General features: G+C 35.1%; 1 protein-coding gene across 1 annotated transcript in view; it reads left to right on the forward strand.

Annotated features, from left to right (window-relative positions):
• The window catches only part of Pcm1 (pericentriolar material 1), a 91,334-nt gene that overhangs the window by 53,732 nt on the left and 15,822 nt on the right, over positions 1–21,780 (forward strand). The window contains 6 exon segments of the mRNA XM_051182307.1: positions 9,708–9,872; positions 15,470–15,642; positions 16,051–16,182; positions 18,256–18,376; positions 19,175–19,333; positions 19,725–19,861. Coding sequence (XP_051038264.1) covers positions 9,708–9,872; positions 15,470–15,642; positions 16,051–16,182; positions 18,256–18,376; positions 19,175–19,333; positions 19,725–19,861 — 887 coding nt within the window.

The following is a 21,780-nucleotide window of genomic DNA, read 5'->3' on the forward strand; positions in this document are numbered from 1 at the left end:
CATAGCTGTGCCTGGCATTATGAAAACTAACTAATAGAAAGGAAGTTTCTCCTGTTGGTTTGGGATTGATATCTCTATGGTCTACAACTATAATGTATGGTGTCTTCAGCAATAGGGTCTTACCATGGTGGGTGTCTTAGGGTTTCTTTTTCTGTGATAAAGTGCCATGACTAAAAGCAACTTGGGGAGGGGAAGCTTTAATTTAGCCTTCAGCTGTAAGCCGTCATGAAGGGAAGTTAGGGAGGAACTTGGAGTCAGAAACCAAAGCAGAGACTGTGGAGGAGTGCTGCTTATTAACTTGCTCCTGGCTTGCTCAGCCTGTTTTCTACTCACTTCCAGGACTACCTGCCCACTATTGGTAATACCAACAGTAGGCAGGTCTCTCCTAAATAATCATTCATCAAGAAAAGTACCTATAGGCTGATTGAGAGTCCCACTTGCCAGACGACCCTCCCTGATCAAAAACTTGGAGGGAGGTATCTCCTGACTTACACTGTAATTTTCATGTAATAATTTGTGTCCTCTGGATGCTAAATTGTCCATCAATGCATGCTAATTCCATGCAGACATTTCTTTCTGCTTTTGAAATGCGCTTACTAACATTCCTTTGTTTTGGTTAATTCATGGTCTGTATCCCCTCTTCTACCCTGTTCCCCACCTCCATTCTTGCTCAGTCCTTTACCCTCCCCCCCAGTATACACGTCCCTTCTTTCATAGCACATGTATTCTACTAGCCAATGGTATTTTACAAAGAGATTTTGAATAGTAGGCTTCTGTAGGGCTTTCCATACCCCTTTCCTTTGGATTGGCCTTCCCTACAACCCCTTGGTTTTACCCATACTCCTCCCCTTAAAGCCTTTCTACTCCCACTTATGTTCCTTTCCAGCCCCAACTGAAAAGTTCCCCTATCTGGCTTCTTGTGCTCAAAGTTAAACACACATGAAACAAATGATTTGAAGCTAGAATTTGCATACAAGAGAGAACATGTGACATTTGTTTTTCTCCACCCTAGTTACTGTTCTCTAATTCTATTCCTTACATTTAACCTGCAATCATGATTTTATTTTTCTTTACTGCTAATATTGCAATGTGTATGCATACTGCAGTTTTCTTAATGATTCGTGTATTGATGGACATACGGGTTGAGTCCACTTCCTAGCTATTGTGGAAAAAGTGGCAAAAATACAGGTGTCTCTGTAATTGGATGTAGTCTGTTGAGAATATGCCTAAGAGTCATATAACTGGGTCATGTGGCTATTTGTAGTTTTTTTGAGAAACATCCCAAATGATTCTCAGTGTTGCTGTACTAGTTTCCCTGCTACCAACAGTATATAAGAGTTCCCCTGTCACAGCTTCTGCACCAATATTTGTTGTCATTTGTATTACTGATTATGGCCATTCTGTTAATGCCATATGTATTATTACTCAGCTTTCTTACGTTAGGTAAAAGATTGTTATTCTGATCTTTGTACCGTCTTTCCTCGTCTGTAATTTTAAAAGTATCTGCCCAAATAATACATTCTTTTTGTTCAGCTGGTATTCACTGTCATCATTAAGGCCCCATTTCATAGCAGAATTGAAGAATATAGCAATAAAATTGATTAATATATGACAGAATCAAATTGGTCAACTAAACTCTTGCTATTTAGTATATAAGCCTTTTATAAGGAACATTGACATCTATAAGCTTATTAAGATATACAGACTTTTGGAGCCCACCTGTACTAATGGAATCAGTGTATATTGTATTAGGATTCCAAAGCAACACTGAGAAAAAAAAATGAATCAGGAGACAGTTTCATCTTTAACCATTATATAGTCCACTGGTATCCTGCAGGAGTGAGACAGAAAATTTTTGTTTCATTAAAAGCTGTGAGGGTATACACATGCATTTTTTGCTTCCCAGAGAGAGGAGGTAAATGGGAAATGGCCACATAGCACCCTGTATTCCAGGAAACTGATAAACATGGGTCAGCTCTTCTTCCGGTAGCTGTTTGAATATATGCAGGGCTTTCAGAATGCCGTGGGTAATGTATTTCCCATCAATGAAGGCTTATAAGTGCTGTTTCTTGAAGCTATTTTAATTATGCTGAGTAAAATAGAACCAAACATAAGAGAGTTGTGGACAGAAATTAGACATAAGAGCCTCAAAGTATCATGTGTTGTTTATGCTTTCACAATACTGTGCTCACTTGGCCAGTGTTAATATGAAGTATATTAACCCTTACTAATTCTGCTGTTCCCTTTGAAGAAACTTGATCTGGTCACTCACATCTGTAATAGAAGTTATTTGAGAGGCTGAGTCTGGAGGATTGCAAGTTTCAGGCCAGCTTGAGCACATTGTGAGATGTTGTCTCAATAACAAAACAAAACCCAACAACAACCCCAGAATGCCCCAGAGATAACTTGTTAGTCACATATTACTACCTTAACTTAGAAATCCAGATCTTGGATAGGAAAGATGCCTCATCAGGTAAAGATGCTTGCCACCAAGCCTATTAACCTAAGTTCCATCCCTGAGATCCCCATCGTGGAAGGAGAGAACAGAGGACCCAAGGTTGTTTTTTGACTTCTACATGCTGACACAGCTACACATATACATAATAAGTAAAATTTAAAATATAAAAAATTAAAAAGAAATCTAGCCCTTGACCATAATAATTTTAATTTGGGATTGGGTGATGGGAGATGCCATTGCCAGCTCTCCTACACAATAAATTGTTAGCAGTGCCTCTTAAAAGCCTTGCGGTTTTTTGCCGCTTATGCTGAGTCAGGAAACCTCTCTTAAGGGAGCCGCGCAATCTGCTTGTCTCTTGCAAGTCAGAGTCCAACCGAGAAAAATGCTGTTACCAAGAAACCTTGCTTGTCTCTGTTCTTTTGTTTGTAAAACCCTTTTTTTAAGCTTTTGTTAAATTTTAAGTGGAAGTTCTTATTAGCCACGTGGGCGCCATTTGTAACGAGTATGGGTTTTTCCTCTGCCGCCAGTCGTGTCCTGCCGCCGCGCCAGCCCAAATTAACACACAGAGACTCTGTATTTGATACAATGCTGTTGGCCCTGTTACTTGTTTCTTATCGGCTAGCTCTGCCTTAATTATTAACCCATTTCTGCTGATCTATGTATTTCTCTTACCGGGGGGCCGGCGGCATACTGCTTTCTTCAGACTCTCCATCTTGACTCCTCCTTTCTACTTCCTATTTCCTCCTTGTCTCCTAGTCCCTCCTATCTTCCTTTCCTATTGGCCAACAGTGCTTTATTATTAACCAGTATGAGAAACATATACAGAATGACATCTCCCATCACATGGGTGTTTTTCCTCCCTCTTTGTAGATATTATTTTAACATTTATTTATTATATATATTATTATTCTCCCCCTCCCTCTCATGGGTGTGTGTGTGAGAGAGAGAGAGAGAGAGAGGAGTGAGAGACAGAGAGAAAGAATATTGGGTCAAAGTCCCCAGGTAGATGCAACATGGTGTATGTTTGGTTAGGGGACAACTCCATGTAGTTGGTGCTTTTCTTTCACCTTTATATGTGTTCCGAGATGAAATTCTATTTTCCAGGCTGTCATAGTAAGTGCTTTTAGGCTGGGCCACCTTTCTGGTCCCTCCATCTTTAAAAAATTATTTCAGATTTTAATTTACATATGTGAGTTTTTGCCGGCATGTTTTTATGTGCATCACATGGCTGGTGCTCTTGGAGGTCAGAAGAGGGCATTGGATTCCTTAGAATTGGAACTAGTCAACCAAACCCAGGTCTTCTGGAAGAGCAACAAATGTTCTTACCCACTGAGCAATCTCCACTCTTTAAGAATTATTACTCATTCTTGTACCCCAACACCAATTTCCTCTTTCCCCATATGCCTCCTTCTTACTCATGTCCTCTTATTTTTTTTTTTTTTAAACCAGCTCACCTTTTGGTCATTTTTTTTCTATTGCTGTTTTAAAACACAATGACTTACGACAACTTATAAAAGGAAGGGTTTATTTGGGCTTACAATTGTAGAGGGATGAGAATCCATTGTGGTGGGAAAGCAGCAGGCATAGAAGCTTGAAAAAGAAGCATGAACTCAAATGGTGTGCATCCTTAAACTCTCAAGAGCCTGTCTTCAGTGACATACCTTCTCCATCAGTGACAGTTCCTAACATCACACCTAAACAGTAACATTAACTGGGGATTGAGTACCAAATGTCTGAGATTATGGGGAACATCTCATTCAAACTACCACACTCAACACTGAGTGAGTACAGTTAGTACTGGCTATGTTAACACAGGTATGGGCCAACCACTGGAGCATGAGCAACCAACCAGTGACCACTCCCTACCCCAAGAAAAGTTCTCCCCCTCTCCCAGCAACCACCAATTGTGTATAGCTGAAGTGTGACCCTAATTGGTCTTATTAAAAAACAAAAAACAACAAAAAACAAAACAAAACAAACAAACAAACAAAAAAAAAAAAAACTGGAGTCAGATATTGGGGTAAAAGCTGAGAGATCAGAGAAGCAGAGGAGCAGCCACAGTCACTTCTTAACCTCTCCAAATCCTCTGACTGAAAAGGGCAGAGATCCTGTCTACTTAGGCCTGGCCTTATCACTTCCTGTATCTACTTCGTGTTGTCACTTCCAGTCTCCTCTCTGCAGACCTCCAAATCTATGTGGTTAACTAGTTCAGGCAAGCTTTATTTGTCAGAACACAAACAAAATATCACAACATATAGCTCCTCAGCTTAAGAGGAGCATCATGAGTCCCTATCCCAAACATGTTGGACTATTGACTGGCTTGATTTTATGTACAACATATGCAGGCAACTATAGCTGTTTTAAATTAATAAGTGAAGATATCATGTCCAGAAGACAGCATTCCACAGTGGTGTTTCTCGGTCTCTAGCTCCTATAGTCTCTCTTCCTCCTCTTCTACAATATTTCCTAGGCCTTCCTTGAAGACTAACATAGATGCTCCATTTAGTGCTGAGCAGCTATCAGTTACTTTCATAGAACTTTGACTACCTATGAGTGTATGCATTAACCTATTTCCATTGCAAAAAAAAAAAAAAAAGCTTACCTGATTAGAGCAGCATAAATCTGTGGCAATGAGCATAGTATTTAGAAGATGGTTTGAGAGCATGTTCTTTATAAAACATTGGTAGTAGGTTCCCATGTAGGGTCTGTGATCTTCCTAGTTGTGGAATTTTTGAAATAGGTTTACAGTACCACGTATGAGTTCTCTCCTGTAAAGCAGGCCTCAAGTCCAATCAGAAATCAGTTCCCCGGAAACAGTCAAGCCATACTATTTTATTAGTGACTTCACAGGTATTGCAGCATATAGGGGCTACCACTAGATGGGGATGATGACTTTCCTTCCTCACTAGCCTACATAGCATCTTTAAGCACTATAAAAGCCAGAAGGGAGGACGTTTCCAGGTCATTCCAACTTTTTTGCTACTCCCTGCATCCACAATGTGTAGTGTCTTTAGTAAAGGAAATCTTATCTACTTAAGATAGACAACTGTTTTCCCTCTATCTTAGAGTTTCTATTGCTGTAGTAAAATACCATGACCAAAAGCAATTTGAGAAGGGAAGGTTTATTTCAGCTTATAGTTCCACATCACAGCCAGTCATCAAAAGAACTCAGGGCAGAAACTGATGCAGAGGCGTAGGAAGAACTTCGATTACTGTCTTGCTTAGTGTGCTTTCTTATCACATCCAAGACTATCTTCCCAGTGGGCTGGGCCCTCCCACATCAGTCATTAACAAATCAGTACCTCTTCTGGATTCAGTTTTATCAGTTAAGGATCCCTATTTGCAGTTATGTCTAGGTTTGTGTCAGGTAGATAAAAACAATCAGCATATCCCTTTTCATAGCATCTCAGTTGTAGGATGTTTCTTATTTTCAGGGTTTTGTGTGGTGGGGGGGGGGGAAGGTGAGGCAGGTTGACTGCGTGTTTGCCATTGTATAAACTGCATAAAGAGAATTTTGTATGTATCCATAACATATTTATTTTCAGTTAGAATCATTTAACACTTCTCATGTGATTGAATAATAGAGACAAAAGTTTAATTCCATTTATGTAAATCTTGTTAGGTTACCATACTTTTTTTTTTCCTTCAGAGCAGTTTGTGTTAATCAAATGACCATATGTATGACACTCATATCATCATATCGTTTTTCACAATACTTTAGCTGGACATTGCTTTTATTTATGGACCTGTTTTATGTCACAAACAGTAATAAACTAGCTTTTAAGAGAACTTTTCCCAGTAAGTTTCATGCAGAATTGATTATTGTGACTAGGCTTCATCCTGAAAAATCAGTAAAGAAATCAGAAACTTAAACTTGAGGTAAAGAACTCCTGACTTAAATTATGTGCTTAGAAATAGAAGAGGAGATTTGAAACCACAGAGGATATCACAGAGACAGCTTAATATTTGGGGAGCTTATTTCATATTAGCAGAACAGTTGCAGATCAGAATCTAGGGGACAAGGGTAAAATTAAAACTCTAGTTTTAAAGAAAGCTATGGTAGAAGAGATGCCTTGCAACCTTTCTTCTCAGCCCTTCTTATTTGACTGGTGATCTTATGCTTCCTGGAGATATTAATAGGCAGAGACACTAGTGAACAGCTAGCTATGTGGTAATCCTTTCTATCTGCCCTTAAGTAAGCATTACCGTTGCAGCTGAGAGAAGAGAATATAGTCTTTGTTTTCTTATTGCTAGCTAGAATTTGGCTTTTTCAGAGGAAAAAAGTATCTGTTTTATACTCTTAGAATGTCACCATTAAAGCAAGTTGGCATTTGTGTTTAGCCTTAGGGTAGTTCTTAATTGGACCATTATATAACAATGCATATAAAAAAGAAAACTGGCAACCATGACAGAGTTCAAATATACTAGAACAAGCAAAATCTAGCAAAAGAAGTTTTTGAAGGAAATACACAGTTGAACAAAATAATAAAGACATGTAAGCAGATTAGATTATAATATGTTAATTTCTTAAGACTATTAATCTTAGTATTGCTTATTAAAGCAAATTTCCAATTTTGAACCAAATCAAAAACAGAATTCTGTCATTATATATAACAAAGTGGTAGGTGATAAAATCAATTAGAAGGACTTATTTTAGAGGCTTAAGAGAAAATCTTTGTGATAGAGTTGTAAAGTCAAAAGCAAGAAGCAATATTTAAACACACAGTGATAAAGGATTTGACAGTATTACAGTTCAGAACAGCCAACTTTTGTCCCTCCAGGAAGGAATGAGGGTTCTGCATATACATTGATGTGCAGGCTGATCAAATCCCTGAATATCAAAGATGAGTAAAATGTATGTTTCCAGAGAAAAGAGTAAGTTTTTGTTTGTTTGTTTTTTTTTTTTTTTAACAAAAGGAGCCTAACTGGCATCAAGCAATCTCACATTCTATAGGGGAAAATGAATAATATATAACCTAAATACACAAATAGAGGCAATCCTAGCATTTGGGAGGCCAAGAATGACTTGCTTCTTTAAAGCCACCTAGATCCATGTCCAGTTTATTACAACAATCTAAGCAAACAAAAAAGGGGGTACAAGTTACAGTGGCCTAGGACTGTAATTTTAAGAATCTCACATTCAGCTAAGAGAGCAGGCTTATTCTGTCTGAAACAAACCATAGAAACAATATATGGTTCATAATAGAGTTAACTTTGTATAAGGAAAGATAAGAAGACAGTAAGTACACTAGCTAGGCATGGTTGTGTAAACCTGCAACCCCAGTACTGGGGAGAATGAGTCAAGAACATTGCTGTGAATCTGATGAGCATCTTAAGTTACAAAGTTAGTACCAAGCCAGATCATGTCCCAAAGAACCAAAAAGCGACAGACAAGTGAAGGGGGGGAGAGGAGAGAAGAGAAACATATACAATTTTTTGGTGTTTGTTTTATTTTTTCTTTTTGAGACAAGGTTTCTATATGTATTCCTGGAACTCGATATGTAGACCAGGCTGGGCTCCAAAATCTGCTTGCCTCTGGGATTAAAGGTGTGTGCCACCGCCACTGCTTAGCTTTGAGGTATACTCACAAACACACACACACACACACAAACCAATCTCAGTGCATAATTCAAAACTAAAGTGGTTGAGGCAGAGGTCTGCTACAAGTTCAAGGGCAGATTAAACGGTTAGAGCAAGACTGTGTATCAAAAAAAAGTCAATAAAGTATTAGCAACTGCTGATATATCAAAAGAATGTTAGACAATTGACTGTACAATTAATTTCAGAAACATTTCCGTGAGTTGTTACCAGAAAATCTGTATTAAAAGGAAAAGGTCATATTCATAGTGGTAGGTTAGTGTTGGAGTTATTCCTAATGAAACAAAACAGAAACAGTTAATGGTAGGTTAGTGTTGGAGTCATTCCTAATGAAACAAAACAGAAACAGTTAAGGACAATCAAGCCATTAGCCAGTGCCTATTGTACTATAGAATGGAAACACTTCATAGACATTTCTGTCCAAATGAGAAACTAAGAAGGAGCTTCTCTGTTACCAACCTCTGTTACCAAGTTATTTTGGAAACTTAGGACCAGAAATAATTGCAATACTATTAGTAAAGAGAAATGTTTGTTTCTATTAGTATTCTTTTGGTATATTAGACAATTCCTAAAGATACTGGAAAATAACCAATGTTAACAAGGTAAACTATTAAAGTAGCTGGGAACTGAATGAGTGAATAGTTTTCTTTGCTAACAAGAAAAATAGGTTATAAAAGGCTGTATTTTTGATAATATAAAAGAGATTAACTATAAAAACATAGTTCTGATATGAAAATGTATAAAATTAAATACAAGTCTTCAAATTAAGTGCATTTAATTTTAGTCTATTTTGCATTGAGTTGTTTTTGAAACTGAACAACAGAAACGCTTTAAGCATATATGGAAGGGTAAATATCTAAGAGTAGTCAAGCAAAGAAGCTAAGTGGAGCTTGCTTACCAAATTATTAAACTTAACTTTTGTGACCAAAAGAAAAAAAAATGACTTTGGAATAAAAACTAAAACAGTCTCAAAAATAAAACAATGAAATATGAGGGTTAATATACTGACCAATATAACTTGTTTGTTTGTTTGTTTGTTTGTTTATTTGGGATTTTTTTTGAAACAGTTTCTCTGTGTAGTGTCCTAGACCAGGTTGACCTTGAACCCACAGAGATCTGCCTGCCTCTGCCTCCCGAGTGCTGGGATTAGAGGCCTGCATGAGCCACCACTGCCCAGCTAATATAATTGATTTTAATTCAGTGAGAAGAGGCTAGATATAACCATCTATCTATCCAGAATAAAAGAAATTGAGTTGCATCATAAAGCACAATAAATATGAAGTTTAAGAAACTTAGGAAGAAAATTTACTTAGTAGAGTGTTTCTGTTTTGTATTTCATAACATTGAAAACATGTTAATTTGGAGTCTGGTAGAGAATTCAGATCTTATGAATTTTCCCTTAACTCTACTTTTAGTTGAGGTATTTTAACGAATATCAGATAATAAATGAACTGTTAGAATTGATTCTTTTTATTTTGTCCTTCTACAGATTATTCTGAAAGTATTCAAAGGCATTATTTTGTATTCCATTTATGCCAGGCTGTTATTACACTCTAAATTGAGTTACTTGTACTGTTTTACTATGGAAATCAGTTTCCCTTTCAGTAACGTTAGTTGCAACTGATAATAGCTGTCACTTTTTTTACCCGAGGGTATGAAAGTGCCAGTGTGTCTAGCACATGTGAACCTTGCAAAAGTAGGAACAGACATTCAGCCCAGACTGAAGAGCCTGTTCAAGCAAAATTATTCAGCAAAAAGAATCATGATCAGCTGGAAAAAATAATAAAATATAGTAGGTCTGCAGAAATATCTTCAGGTATGTTTCTCTTTTTTGTTTATTTTAATCCAAGGAATTCTCCTTAAATTTGAAAATTATACTAAAGCAAGTTTTAATAATAGGCTTCCACAGATTTCTGTAATGTGAAAGGTTTTAATCATAGAGAAATGTAAACTGGAAATAGTTTTTGTTGCTGTGATCTCTTTAATGTTTCTGACACATTAAAAATGCTTTTAAAATAAATAAATGATATTAATACAGAATTCCTAATAGAAACTCTGAACAATCTTACCTAAATAGGATTTGATATGAAATTTCATTATTACCCTTCTTAAAACTTTTGCTGCATCATGCCTGTGCTGAAGTTTGTATCTCTTAATATAACAGATGTAGCCATCAAGGAAGTGGTTCCTTCTTGCTTTTGTGTATTCTCACACACATCTTCCTTAAACTCTTTCCTTTTACTGATACTGCATTAGACCATTCCCTTGGCTGCCATGTTATTTCTCAGTTCACTAGTCATCAGCTGTTACTTCTTCCATATCACATCCACCCCCCCCCCCTTTTTTTAAAGCTCCTTTCATTCTTAAATGAAATTTAATTCTAGAATCCAGAATTGTATCTGAGTCTAAGGTTGCCCAGCTGTCCCTTTCATTTCCATTCTTGTCCTGTGTAATCCTTTCCCATTACCTGTGTCACAGAATATAGTATTAAGTGGTTTTAGGTATTTATGTCACCCTTTTGAGTGCTTGGTAGCAAATAACTACTTTTTATATTTTTACATTGGTGTAATTGGTGTAATATGTGTTCATTGAATAGAGTCATGACTGTCACCATTTTACTTTGTCAGCACCAATATTTTACTGATTATAGAGAATAGGGCCATCTCAAACACATAGAAAGAAGGTTGTCAGCACCAATATTTTACTGATTATAGAGAATAGGGCCATCTCAAACACATAGAAAGAAGGAGTCAGTAAATTTAGATTGTCTTCTTTGGGGAAAATGATATCAACTACTATTTGTATTGTACTTTACTATTTACAAAATTTTATACAGGTCATTTGAGCCTCTTAATGCCATTGTTTTATTTCCACTTTTTAGTTGTGGAATCACAAGGAAGGCTGGCAATATTAAATTGTCATTTCTTGTAAAATATGGAAAATGGTGCCCTTAACTTAGTATCTGTTATTTGGAAGTGAAAGAAAATTGAGGGCTTAGTGTTGGCTTAACAGTCTAATGCTAGCTATATATAAATAAAAATGTAAAGGAAAACAAAGATAGAAGAAAGTATATCAAAATATTCATAGTCATTTTATAAACTATAAACTATGTTTTTTGAAACATATGTAGTAAATAGTTGTTTGTTTTGTAGTAAATAGTTGCTAGTTTTGTAATCAGAATAAGAAACTTCACATTTCTTTGTATTTTGAAATGGTTTTCTCAAGCTTATATTGTTAGGAGTTAGTAGCACTGAACTTTTAGTATAGAATTTTTTGGGGGGAAAAAATAACAATTCTATTGTATTGAACCCAGCAAAATGTTTAAATTTTCATCTCCTTTCATTATTTTATTTTATCCAGCAGTAGTATTGTCAAAGAGTTGGATGGGAGTGGAGAAAGACCACAAAATTGAATGGTGTGGTAAAAATTTAGTATTATTATTTCCATTGAAAACTAGTATTCCAGATCGTATTATTGTCAGATTTAAGAAAGAAAAAAATAGAGTTCAGGCATGGTGGCACATGCCATTAATCCTAGTACTCCGAAGGCAGAGACAGGCATATCTGTATGAGTTGGAGGCCAGTTCGTCCACATATTGAGTTGTCTACCAACAAAATATCACAACATAGGGGCATGTAACAACCTGTCTCAAAATTACTGAATTTTGGTGAATTAAATATGCTACTCATTAATATTCTAAAAGGCATATTTTTCATTTACTGTGACCATAAGAGTCTCTCCATTGTTCATTGATGCTTGCTGTGACGTGGCCTATAACATGATAATTAGAGTGCAGCATTTATTGCTATTATTGGATTATGCTTTTCTCTTCTCCCACGGGAATTATAGGAGTGTCAGGGTGTTTTCATACTCCCTTCCCTCCAAAAAAAAAAAAAGACAGCACTTCACTGACTTCACTGTGACTGCCATCATTAGTCACAGCAACTTTAGTTTACAGCAGTTTCTTTAATAAGATTACTTACTATTTTAAAATAAAAATTTATATCTAGAGATTTTTTTTTTGCATGTATGTTTATGTACCACGTGAATGACTGGTGCCTGAGGAAGTGAGAAAAAGCCATTTGATCACTGGGACTATAGTTATAGGTGGTTGTGAACCACCATGTGAGTATTGAGAATCAAACATGGGTCCTCTGGAAGAGCAGTTAGTGCTTATTCTTAACCCCTAAGTCCTCTCTCCAGGCCATCTAATGAGAATAATGTTTCCAAATAAAGCATAAACTGTTCCTTGCAATAATATGTTTATTTTTCTCATTCGCTCATTATAAACATTACCTTTACAACACATACACATTTTATGTTCATCTTATATCTATCCTTTCCTCCAGCACATGCTAAAATACTAGAGCAATCTAGCAAATCTAACAGAAATGCCTGTGATGGCGCACATGTAACAATCTGCTTAGTTCTGGTGTACATGTGTGTTACCTTTCTTTGTTGAACCTAAAATCCTTATATTATTCTGAATATTTTGTTTGCTTGGTTTTGTTTTATGTGTCATGGTTTCTCTACAGAGCCCTGGCTGTTCTTGAGCTTTCTGTATAGACCAGGCTGGTCTTGAACTTGAGAATCACCTGCCTCTGCTTCCTGGGTGCTGACATTAAAAGCATGTGCTACCACCCAACATGTTTTTTTGTCTTACGTGTGTGGGTGCTTTGCCTGCATGTGTGTCTGGGTTGAGCATGAGTCCTCCTAGAAGAGCAGCAAGTATTCTTCCCTGTCTTTCCAGCCCTTGAAATTCTTTTCCTTTTATAATTAAACGTGGTGTATATATGTTACCAAACTTAATAAAAAAACTTCACATTCTGAAGTTTCTCATTTATAATTTACTGTTGACAAAACTGGCTACCTTTCTTATTTTGTGAACATAAAACCTAGCTAACATATCTGTAAATGTAATAGAAACTGTTTTTGTGATAGTGTTTGAAAGTTACTTGTTTCATATATCTGAAATTTGAAAAGCATTAATTTTTTAAGTAGATATGGGTGTTTTTATATCTTAGTTATTTATTTTTTGCTACCTGTCAATATCTGAAAAAAAGCAAAAACAATAGCAAATAAAACTATGATATGCATAGACTATAGTAAGTAGAGAGCATAGAAATTTAGAAATGTTAAAAAAATGCTTTTTGACTCCAAAATACATATTTGTATTTTACCTCCTACGCAGTAGTGAGGATTTTTTTATTTAATATGATTTATGATTTACAGTTATAAAAACAGTTTTGCTCCTTCTGCAGCAGTATATGAATGGAAAGTAAAGTCCTGCTTGAATCCTTAGGATCTCTAGAAAAAGTTAAACAAAGGCAAGAGAGTTAGTTGGCTGAGCTGATAAAGACTCATTTTGTAACCAAAATGTCAAGCACAACAAAGACTGGATCTGACAAAGCTGGATTTACAGTAGTAGAACCAGGATTAGGTTGACACAGATTAGGGAGTTTTCTAGCATTAATTTTAGCTTAGAAGGAAATACGGACATAAAATTTAAACTTCTTATCTGCATAAAAGAAGAGATAAAGGTTATAATTAACTCAGAATATTTTATTGTAGAATAATATTTTATCGTAACAAACTATTAAGCCATTAATACACGTCTTTTTTAAAGCTGTGAAAGAAACATTTTAAAAATGAAACTAGCCGGGTTGTGGTGGTGCACTCCTTTAATCCCAGCACTCGGGAGGCAGAGACAGCCAGATCGCTTTGTGTTCGAGGCCAGCCTTGTCTACAAAGCTATAAATTCGAAAAAAAAAAAAAAAAAAATTTAAACTATGATTAAGTTGCCACAGGTAGATTGAAAGTTTACATAGCAAATAGTACCTCCGGGTCTGAATTTTTTCTTTTATTGGAGATTTCTTGATTTTATTTCTACTTTAGTTAATATTACTTTTATTTTAATATATTGCATGTGGACCTTTGGAAACTATTGACTATTGAGAGAACTTTAATATGTCCTCTTTTAAAATGTATAGCTGTCTTAAGGAAAGATAGGATAGGCAGCATGTCTTTTACTCATTTTATGTTTATTAAAATTAAAATCTGGTCATGTAACTCAGCTAATTAGTGCAAAGCTTATTTTTGTTTTCACTAAAGTATATTATTTTTGCATTATCTTATCCCTATTCTACAAAAATGATTACATCTTCATGTTCTTTGCAGGTTTTGTTTGTTTGTTTGTTTGTTTTGTTTTTGTGGGTTTTGTTTTTGTTTTTGTTTTGTTTTGTTTTCCAAGACAGGGTTTCTCTGTATTGCTTTGGAGCCTCTCCTGGAACTAGCTCTGCAGACCAGGCTGGCCTCGAACTCAGAGAGATCTGCCTGCCTCTGCCTCCCAAGTGCTGGGATTAAAGGCATGTGCCAATGCTTGGCTTCTTTGCATGCTTTTTAAGAAACTACAAATTGACACACTCAACAGTTTTTTTAGTAGAATCATTATTTTTGAAGAAAAGAAAGGATTTAACTAGATACTTGCAGTTCTCAGAAATATTACAAAATTTGGAAGCTAGAAGAATCACTTGGGTATGGACTGCTTTTGTTTTTGTTTCTGTTTCTAGAGAGACCATAAAATTTCCTATTTGTCTCTGAGAAAAGTTTAGGGCTAAGCACATGATTCAAAGATATTGTGTGTGAGGCCTTGGGACTGGTTTCCATCACTAAACACCCCCACAAAAAGAGTATGACTTTAAAAGTGTTGTCAACAATTTATGGGGCAGTATTATGGGATAGTATTTTGGCTAAGTAATGCAAGATGTCTATACAACTGGCAAGTATAGTTTGGGCACCTTTAGTTCTGATTTGAACCAATTATATAAATATGATACTGTAGTGAAATTGACCAGTTATGGCATAATTGTGTATTGTTAAGACATAGTATTGTTTTTTCTCAACATTAATAAATGGATTTCCTGTTTTGTTATAAAGTTCATATTACCAAAATCAAAATTATTTTTATTTTGCTTATTGCATTCAAGTGCTTATAGATGTCAGTGATTAGTCTTATGAAGTGTATAAAATTTTCCAGGTTTTGTTTTTAATTTGAGTTTGGCTTAGTTTTAGACCATTTTTTGGCTATATAGCCCATGCTTCTAGCTTTAACTTGTAACCCTTTCTTATGTTCCACAATGCTGGGATTATACGTAGGCTCTACCACATCTTGTCAGTTTTATAAATTGAGATTATTAACTTTTGATTATGTGATTCTATGTGGCATCAGATATAGCTCTTCTTGAATTGAAATATTTTAGTACATATTACTTACCTTGATATTTTAAGATTATTTCTTTAAAAGCCCTGATATAGAATTGTGTTCAGTTAGCGCTTGGAAAATGATACAGATTAGTATGAGTTATTATGAAGGTATTAAGTTGTTATTTTCTTGATTGTTTTTTTATCTTCCAGAAACTGGAAGTGATTTTTCCATGTTTGAAGCTTTACGGGATACTATTTATTCTGAAGTAGCTACATTAATTTCTCAAAATGAGTCTCGTCCACATTTTCTTATTGAGCTTTTTCATGAGCTGCAGCTGCTTAATACAGACTACTTGAGACAGAGGGCTTTATATGCATTGCAGGTATCTGGTACCTTATATTCTTCTATCTGTTTACTTCATGCTTATATATGGTTACTTTAAGTGAAGCATATCCTTGCTTGCTATGTATTTAGATTTGTTTTCTGCTTTTTTGCACCATTTTATTTTAAACTTCTTATATAGCTTCAATATATTTTAGGTGATCTTTACATGCATTTTTCTTGTTCTTTACATATATTATAAAAATGTAAAATACATATGTGCATACATAATGTTTACCTCATTTAATCTATTAAAGATACTTAATTTTTCTTCTATCTACCTCTCCTTTTAAGTATGTAACATAAATATGGAGTAAAGTATGTGTGTGTGTGTATATGTATATGTGTGTGTGTGTGTGTGTGTGTGTGTGTGTGTGTGTTATATAAAAGTCTTTACTTCCTTATTTAGGATATCGTATCCAGACATATTTCTGAAAGTGATGAAAAAGAAGGAGAAAATGTAAAGTCAGTGAATTCTGGCACGTGGGTAGCTTCAAACTCAGAACTTACTCCAAGTGAAAGCCTTGCTACTACTGATGATGTAAGCCAATATGATATGTTAATTGTGGACATACTTTCAATGTATAATAAACAAACTTGAAGTTATTGTCATATTGTAACTGCAGCTAATATAGTTGATATTGAACTTTTGAATAAGAACTCTAGCTGTGGTGGCACACAGCTTTAATCCCAGCACTTGGGAGGCAGAAGCAGGCAGATCTCTGTGCATTCAAAGCCAGCTTGGTTTACAGAGCTAGTTCCGGGACAGCCAGGGATGTTACACAGAGAAACCCTGTGTAGGAAATAAAAACCCAAAAACTCTGTAATAACCACACATATCTTTAGTAAGTATGCATAAGTCTTTGTTGTGTTCTTCAGAACATTTAGTAGGGCAAATAGCAGTCAAATCACAGAAAAAGTGGAACAAAAGAAAATCATCCAAGAAAAAAGTGTAACTTAATGTATTCTACTTAGACAGATTTTTGAATAAAGTGGAAAGAACATGGAAAATGATACTTTTATATGCTAGATACATAGGAATGGCCTATTTACAGGTTCAGATGTTGGTTATGGTTTTTGTATAGCAAATACTATTTTTAAATAACTCAAGCATCTGAGAATCTCCGAGTAAGAATAGAATAATTGATCAATAGACATCTGTGTATAGATGAAGGTTTAGAATAACATTGTTGTGATTTTTCTTACTATTGTAATGTTAGCACAATATTTTCTGAGGATGGTATTTCTCCAAAAGGATATTTTGACTCCTTTTTAGATAATAATTTGCTTAGAAACAATTGAGGATTTTCTCTTATTTTTTTACTCCAAATCATATTGAAGACATTGCCTCCTTAATTTACCGTTCCTATTTTTCTCCACTATGCTCTAAATCTTATGCTACCCTAAAAGAAACCTGTATCTACAAATTATATAGCTTATATTTTGTTGTGCTTATGCACGTATATTACATGTATTTGTGTTGTAATGTGTATATTAATGTGTGTTTGTAGTATATGTGTTTGTGCACCTGTATATGGAGGCAAGAAGTTGACATGGGGTGTCTTCCATGATTGCTCTCTGTATTATCTTTTGAGACAACATGTCTGATTGAACCTTGTGCTTGCTGATTACTGGATATTGTAATAATTTGAGAAAGACTTAGTCCCATAGTTTTAATTTTTATAATGTTAAATATAAGTTAGGAAATGAGTACTTGGTACTTTGATAAATTATTACAATTAACTAAAAAAGGGTATGTCCCTTTTTTCAGGAAATGAAAATGACACAGTTGTCTATATATTTATTCAATCATCTGGGTAAGGGAAAGAAATTATTAGATTACAGTAAGGATTATTGAACATTGAGATAACTTGGGAAAGACTGATGTCAAGTGAGAGAAATTATATGTATACACACAGACTCACACACACACACCGCTACCTTTTTGGAGAGAGAAGAGTCTCACTGTATAGAGACTTATCTAGAACTTCCTAAATAGACCTGGCTGGTGAACTCACAGATAGCCGTCTGCCATTTCCTAAGTGCTTTGACTAAAACCACCATGTCAAGCTAATGGTCTTTATCTTTAAAGAAACAGATTATGTATGTGTATTTATTTATGCAAACTCATCAAAATATACACTTAAAATGGATACATTATTGTATGTTAATTGTGCCAAATAGAATCATTTTATAAAATTAAGAATATCGTGTTTCTCTTCAGATATAAGACAAGAGATACATATAATAAGGATCTAGAGATAAAGCATCCATGAGAATGTAAAGACAATTTAAAATGCTATCAATTTATAGTTTTTAATGAGAGTTGGCTTTCTTATTTTTATTTAGCAAGGAAGTTCTCTAAAATTTCTTAATATTTTCATGTTTTTTATACCTCTTTTATAACTTGGGTTATATTGTGGTCTTGTCTGTGTAGAATATTCATGCAACTTCTTAGTATCCTTTTAGATGCATGGTTTTGTGGAAACAACAGTTTCTGTGTTAGGTCTTTAATGTTTATAAAATGATGCATGGTTTTATGAAAGTAAGTTTCTGTGTATTTATGAAATGTTTTAGATGGAATATATAATGATTTTTTGTTTATTAAACTTAGGAAACTTTTGAGAAGAACTTTGAAAGAGAAACACACAAAATAAGTGAACAAAACGATGCTGATAATGTGAGTGTCATGTCTGTGTCTTCCAACTTTGAGCCTTTTGCAACAGATGATCTAGGTAAGCATAGCTTTTTAAATAATCTTGCATATGACTTTAAGATGATCTCTTGGCAGCCTTTTGAGTTGTTGAGTAAGGAAATAACTAGGGTGAACACAATAATAATCCATCAGTTTAAATCTATGACTGTTTATTCCTTGACCCGAGGCAAATCATCCATTCTCTATAGCTATGCAAATGTTTATGAAGTTAGGACCTGTGTCTAATTTGCTACTTTCTTGGGAAAAACATAGAACCTTCAAATATGAATAATACAAGTTTTGTTTTGTTTTGTTTTTAATGGAACTTTAGTTTTCCTTAAGGAGAAAGATCATCTACTTAGTTATTGGGGGAAATCCCTTTACTTAACTGGTTTTGCAATCTGAGGGAAGCTACTTATGTGTTGTCATTTCTAGGATCATTTGAGGATTAAATAACTGATGATGATGTACATGGAGTGCCTCATTAAATACAGTAAATGGGAATTCTTTCAAAGTTAATTTTGGGCTGGAGATATGGCTCAGCAGTTAAGAGCATCAGGTGGCTTACTTCTGCCTGTAACTCCAGTTCCAAGGGAACCAACACCTTTTCCTGGCCTCAGTAGGCTACCTACACACTTGGTGTTCACATATGCACATATATACATATTGTGTGTGTGTGTGTGTGTGTGTGTGTGTGTGTGTGTGTGTGTGTGTGTGTGTGTGTGTATGTGAATGAAAAGCTAATTTTCCTTCCTTGTGTTCAGGTTTTTATATTTTTGAGAGTATGGGAAAATATTTGCTTTTACATATTCTAGGAATATTTCTGTTCCAAATTCAGGTAACACTGTGATTCACTTGGATCAAGCATTAGCCAGAATGAGAGAATATGAACGCATGAAGACTGAGACTGAAAGTAACTCAAATATGAGATGTACTTGCAGGGTTATTGAGGATGAAGATGGTGCTGCTGCCACTACCACAGTCAGTAATTTAGAAGGTGTGTTTTTAGAGTGATCAGAAGTAAATAATCAGAGTCACATATAAAAACTCTAAAGCTATGTGGGCATAGCTATTATCCCAGAACTCAAGAGACTGTAGCAGGAGGAATATAGTTTAAGTCTAGTTTTGGTAACATTGCAAGTTCAGGTCCAGTCTGAACTGTAAACTTGCCACTCTGTGTTTAAAAAAAAAGTAAAAGCCCTTTTTAATACTAGTGGTTTTGTTACTGATTTCTTTTAATTATAAAGACTGCTAAAAACTACTTGGTTTTCCCATTGTATTAGCATAAAATTATTATAGCATTCTGTAAAATGTTATCTAAATACATATATCTATGTATATAATGTCATTGGTTTTGGCTGATATATCATTTTTTTCTTAAAATGTAGAAACTCCCATTATTGAGAATCACATTTCACCACAACCTGTAAGTGATGTTTCTGCTGTCCCATGTCCTAGAATTGATACTCAACAACTGGACCGCCAAATTAAAGCAATTATGAAAGAAGTCATTCCCTTTTTGAAGGTAAACCATTAAAAAAAATACAGCTTATATAATAACTAACAGTAATCATATGATACTTACTTGTAAATAGTGCTATCAGTATTATCAGGGCAAAGAAAAGATGTGCGAGTGGAAGATGGCTGTGCGTAGTGTTTGTTACACATTGTTCTAACACTCAGGACACATAGACAGCAGGACTCTGAGTTTGAGGCAAACCCAGTATACATAGTGAGTTCTAGGCTAGTTGAAGAAATGAATTGCTTTCTGAAATTGCATCCTATGTTTTCATCTAAAATAAGAATTTTAAAAGTTCACTCTGTTTTCATCTAAAGTAAAAATTTTAAAAGTTGGAAATTTTAAAAATTGGGAATAAAAACATAGTTTGCATTTTATCCAGATATGAAAAACTATAAAATTAGTTTTCTCCCTGTTACTTTTTTTTTAATAGTTTTTTTTTTCCCATATAGTATAATCTGATCATTGTTTACCCTCCTCATCTCCTCCCAGATCCTCCCCACCCATCCAACTCCATGCCCTCCTTTTTTCTCACTTTAGAAAATAGGCAAATGAACAAACCAGAATAGAAGAAAACAACAAAAATCACAAGAGGTACATAGACACACATCTCCACACCCATAAAAATAGGAAACCAGAATATCTAAGCAAAAAACCAGTAAAGTTAAAAAAAAAAAATATATCCGATGTGTTATGTCTGTTAGATATACTTGCTCTATAATGTCATTTAACTCAGATATGTCTAGTTTTTGTGAAAATGATGTGTCTTTGGTAAGAATAGGATATTGAAGTTGTCCAGTTGTTTTGGGTTTAATCAGAATCTGTACATATAGTAGTATGTTATTAATAGGATTCATCTGTTTGAAGAGATGGCTCAGTGGTTAAGAGAATTTGCTGCTCTTACTGAGGACCCAAACTGGGAACAGGTGTGGTACACATACATACACTCAGGCCCCCCACATACACATACAGTTTTAAAGAAGGAAAGTCAGGAAGGGGAAACAATGAGGAGTCCTTCCAGATGTTACAATACTTTTTTTTGTTATTTTTTTCCTAAAAGATTACAGTGTTAGGTAAGTGGTAATTTAATTTATGGTATTTATTTTATTGATAATTTAATGTTAGATAACTTTAATATGTTGGCTTGCCAAAAAGCTAACATGGTGGTATACATCTGTAATTGTAGTAGTCAGAAGACTGAAGCAAGAGAGACTCAAGAGTAAAAGGTCAGCTTGAGCTACATAGTGTGACACTGTCTTAAAAAATACAAATAACGTATTAGTCCTTGACCCCTTGCAGAAAGGAACTACTTAGGCACATGAGCTTATTTATTTATATTTTATGTACTTAGGTTAACCTTTGGTATCATGTAGCTGGACCACCTCATGGTTAATTGGAGAGTGGAATTTAGTCTGGAGAAAGGGTGACAGGACCTTCTTAAGTGAACTAATAGCAGAAGAGGAATGAGAACCTTGAGATTACTTGTTACAGGCCTGCTCTAGACTGACCTTGAGAGGCTAGCCAGGCATAGGATTATCTCATAACTGTTTTTTTTTTTTTAAACAAAGTTTTGGTATATAGCCCAGGTTGGCCTAGAACTTAAAACAGTCCTGCCTCCCCTCAAAGTGCTAGAATCACAGGTATACCACCATACTTGCTTTTCTCTCATGAGGTTTCTAAGGTACATTTAAGAGACTTGCCTTAAGTGGCATTTAAAACAAGTTAGGAAGCCATCTCCTATATCTAGAGGGATTTTTAGTTACTGGTAAGGGTACAGGTGTTCCTGGTGGAGTTTACTAGCTGCTGTTAGGAAGACATCATGACCACAGCAGCTCTTAAAAGAAAAAGCATTTAATTGAGGGCTGTCTTAAAGTTTCAGAGGAATAGTCCAGTAGCATGATGGTAGGGAGCTGGATGACAGACAA

The sequence above is a fragment of the Phodopus roborovskii genome, unplaced genomic scaffold (assembly GCF_943737965.1).
Source record: "Phodopus roborovskii unplaced genomic scaffold, PHOROB, whole genome shotgun sequence".
NCBI lineage: Eukaryota > Metazoa > Chordata > Mammalia > Rodentia > Cricetidae > Phodopus > Phodopus roborovskii.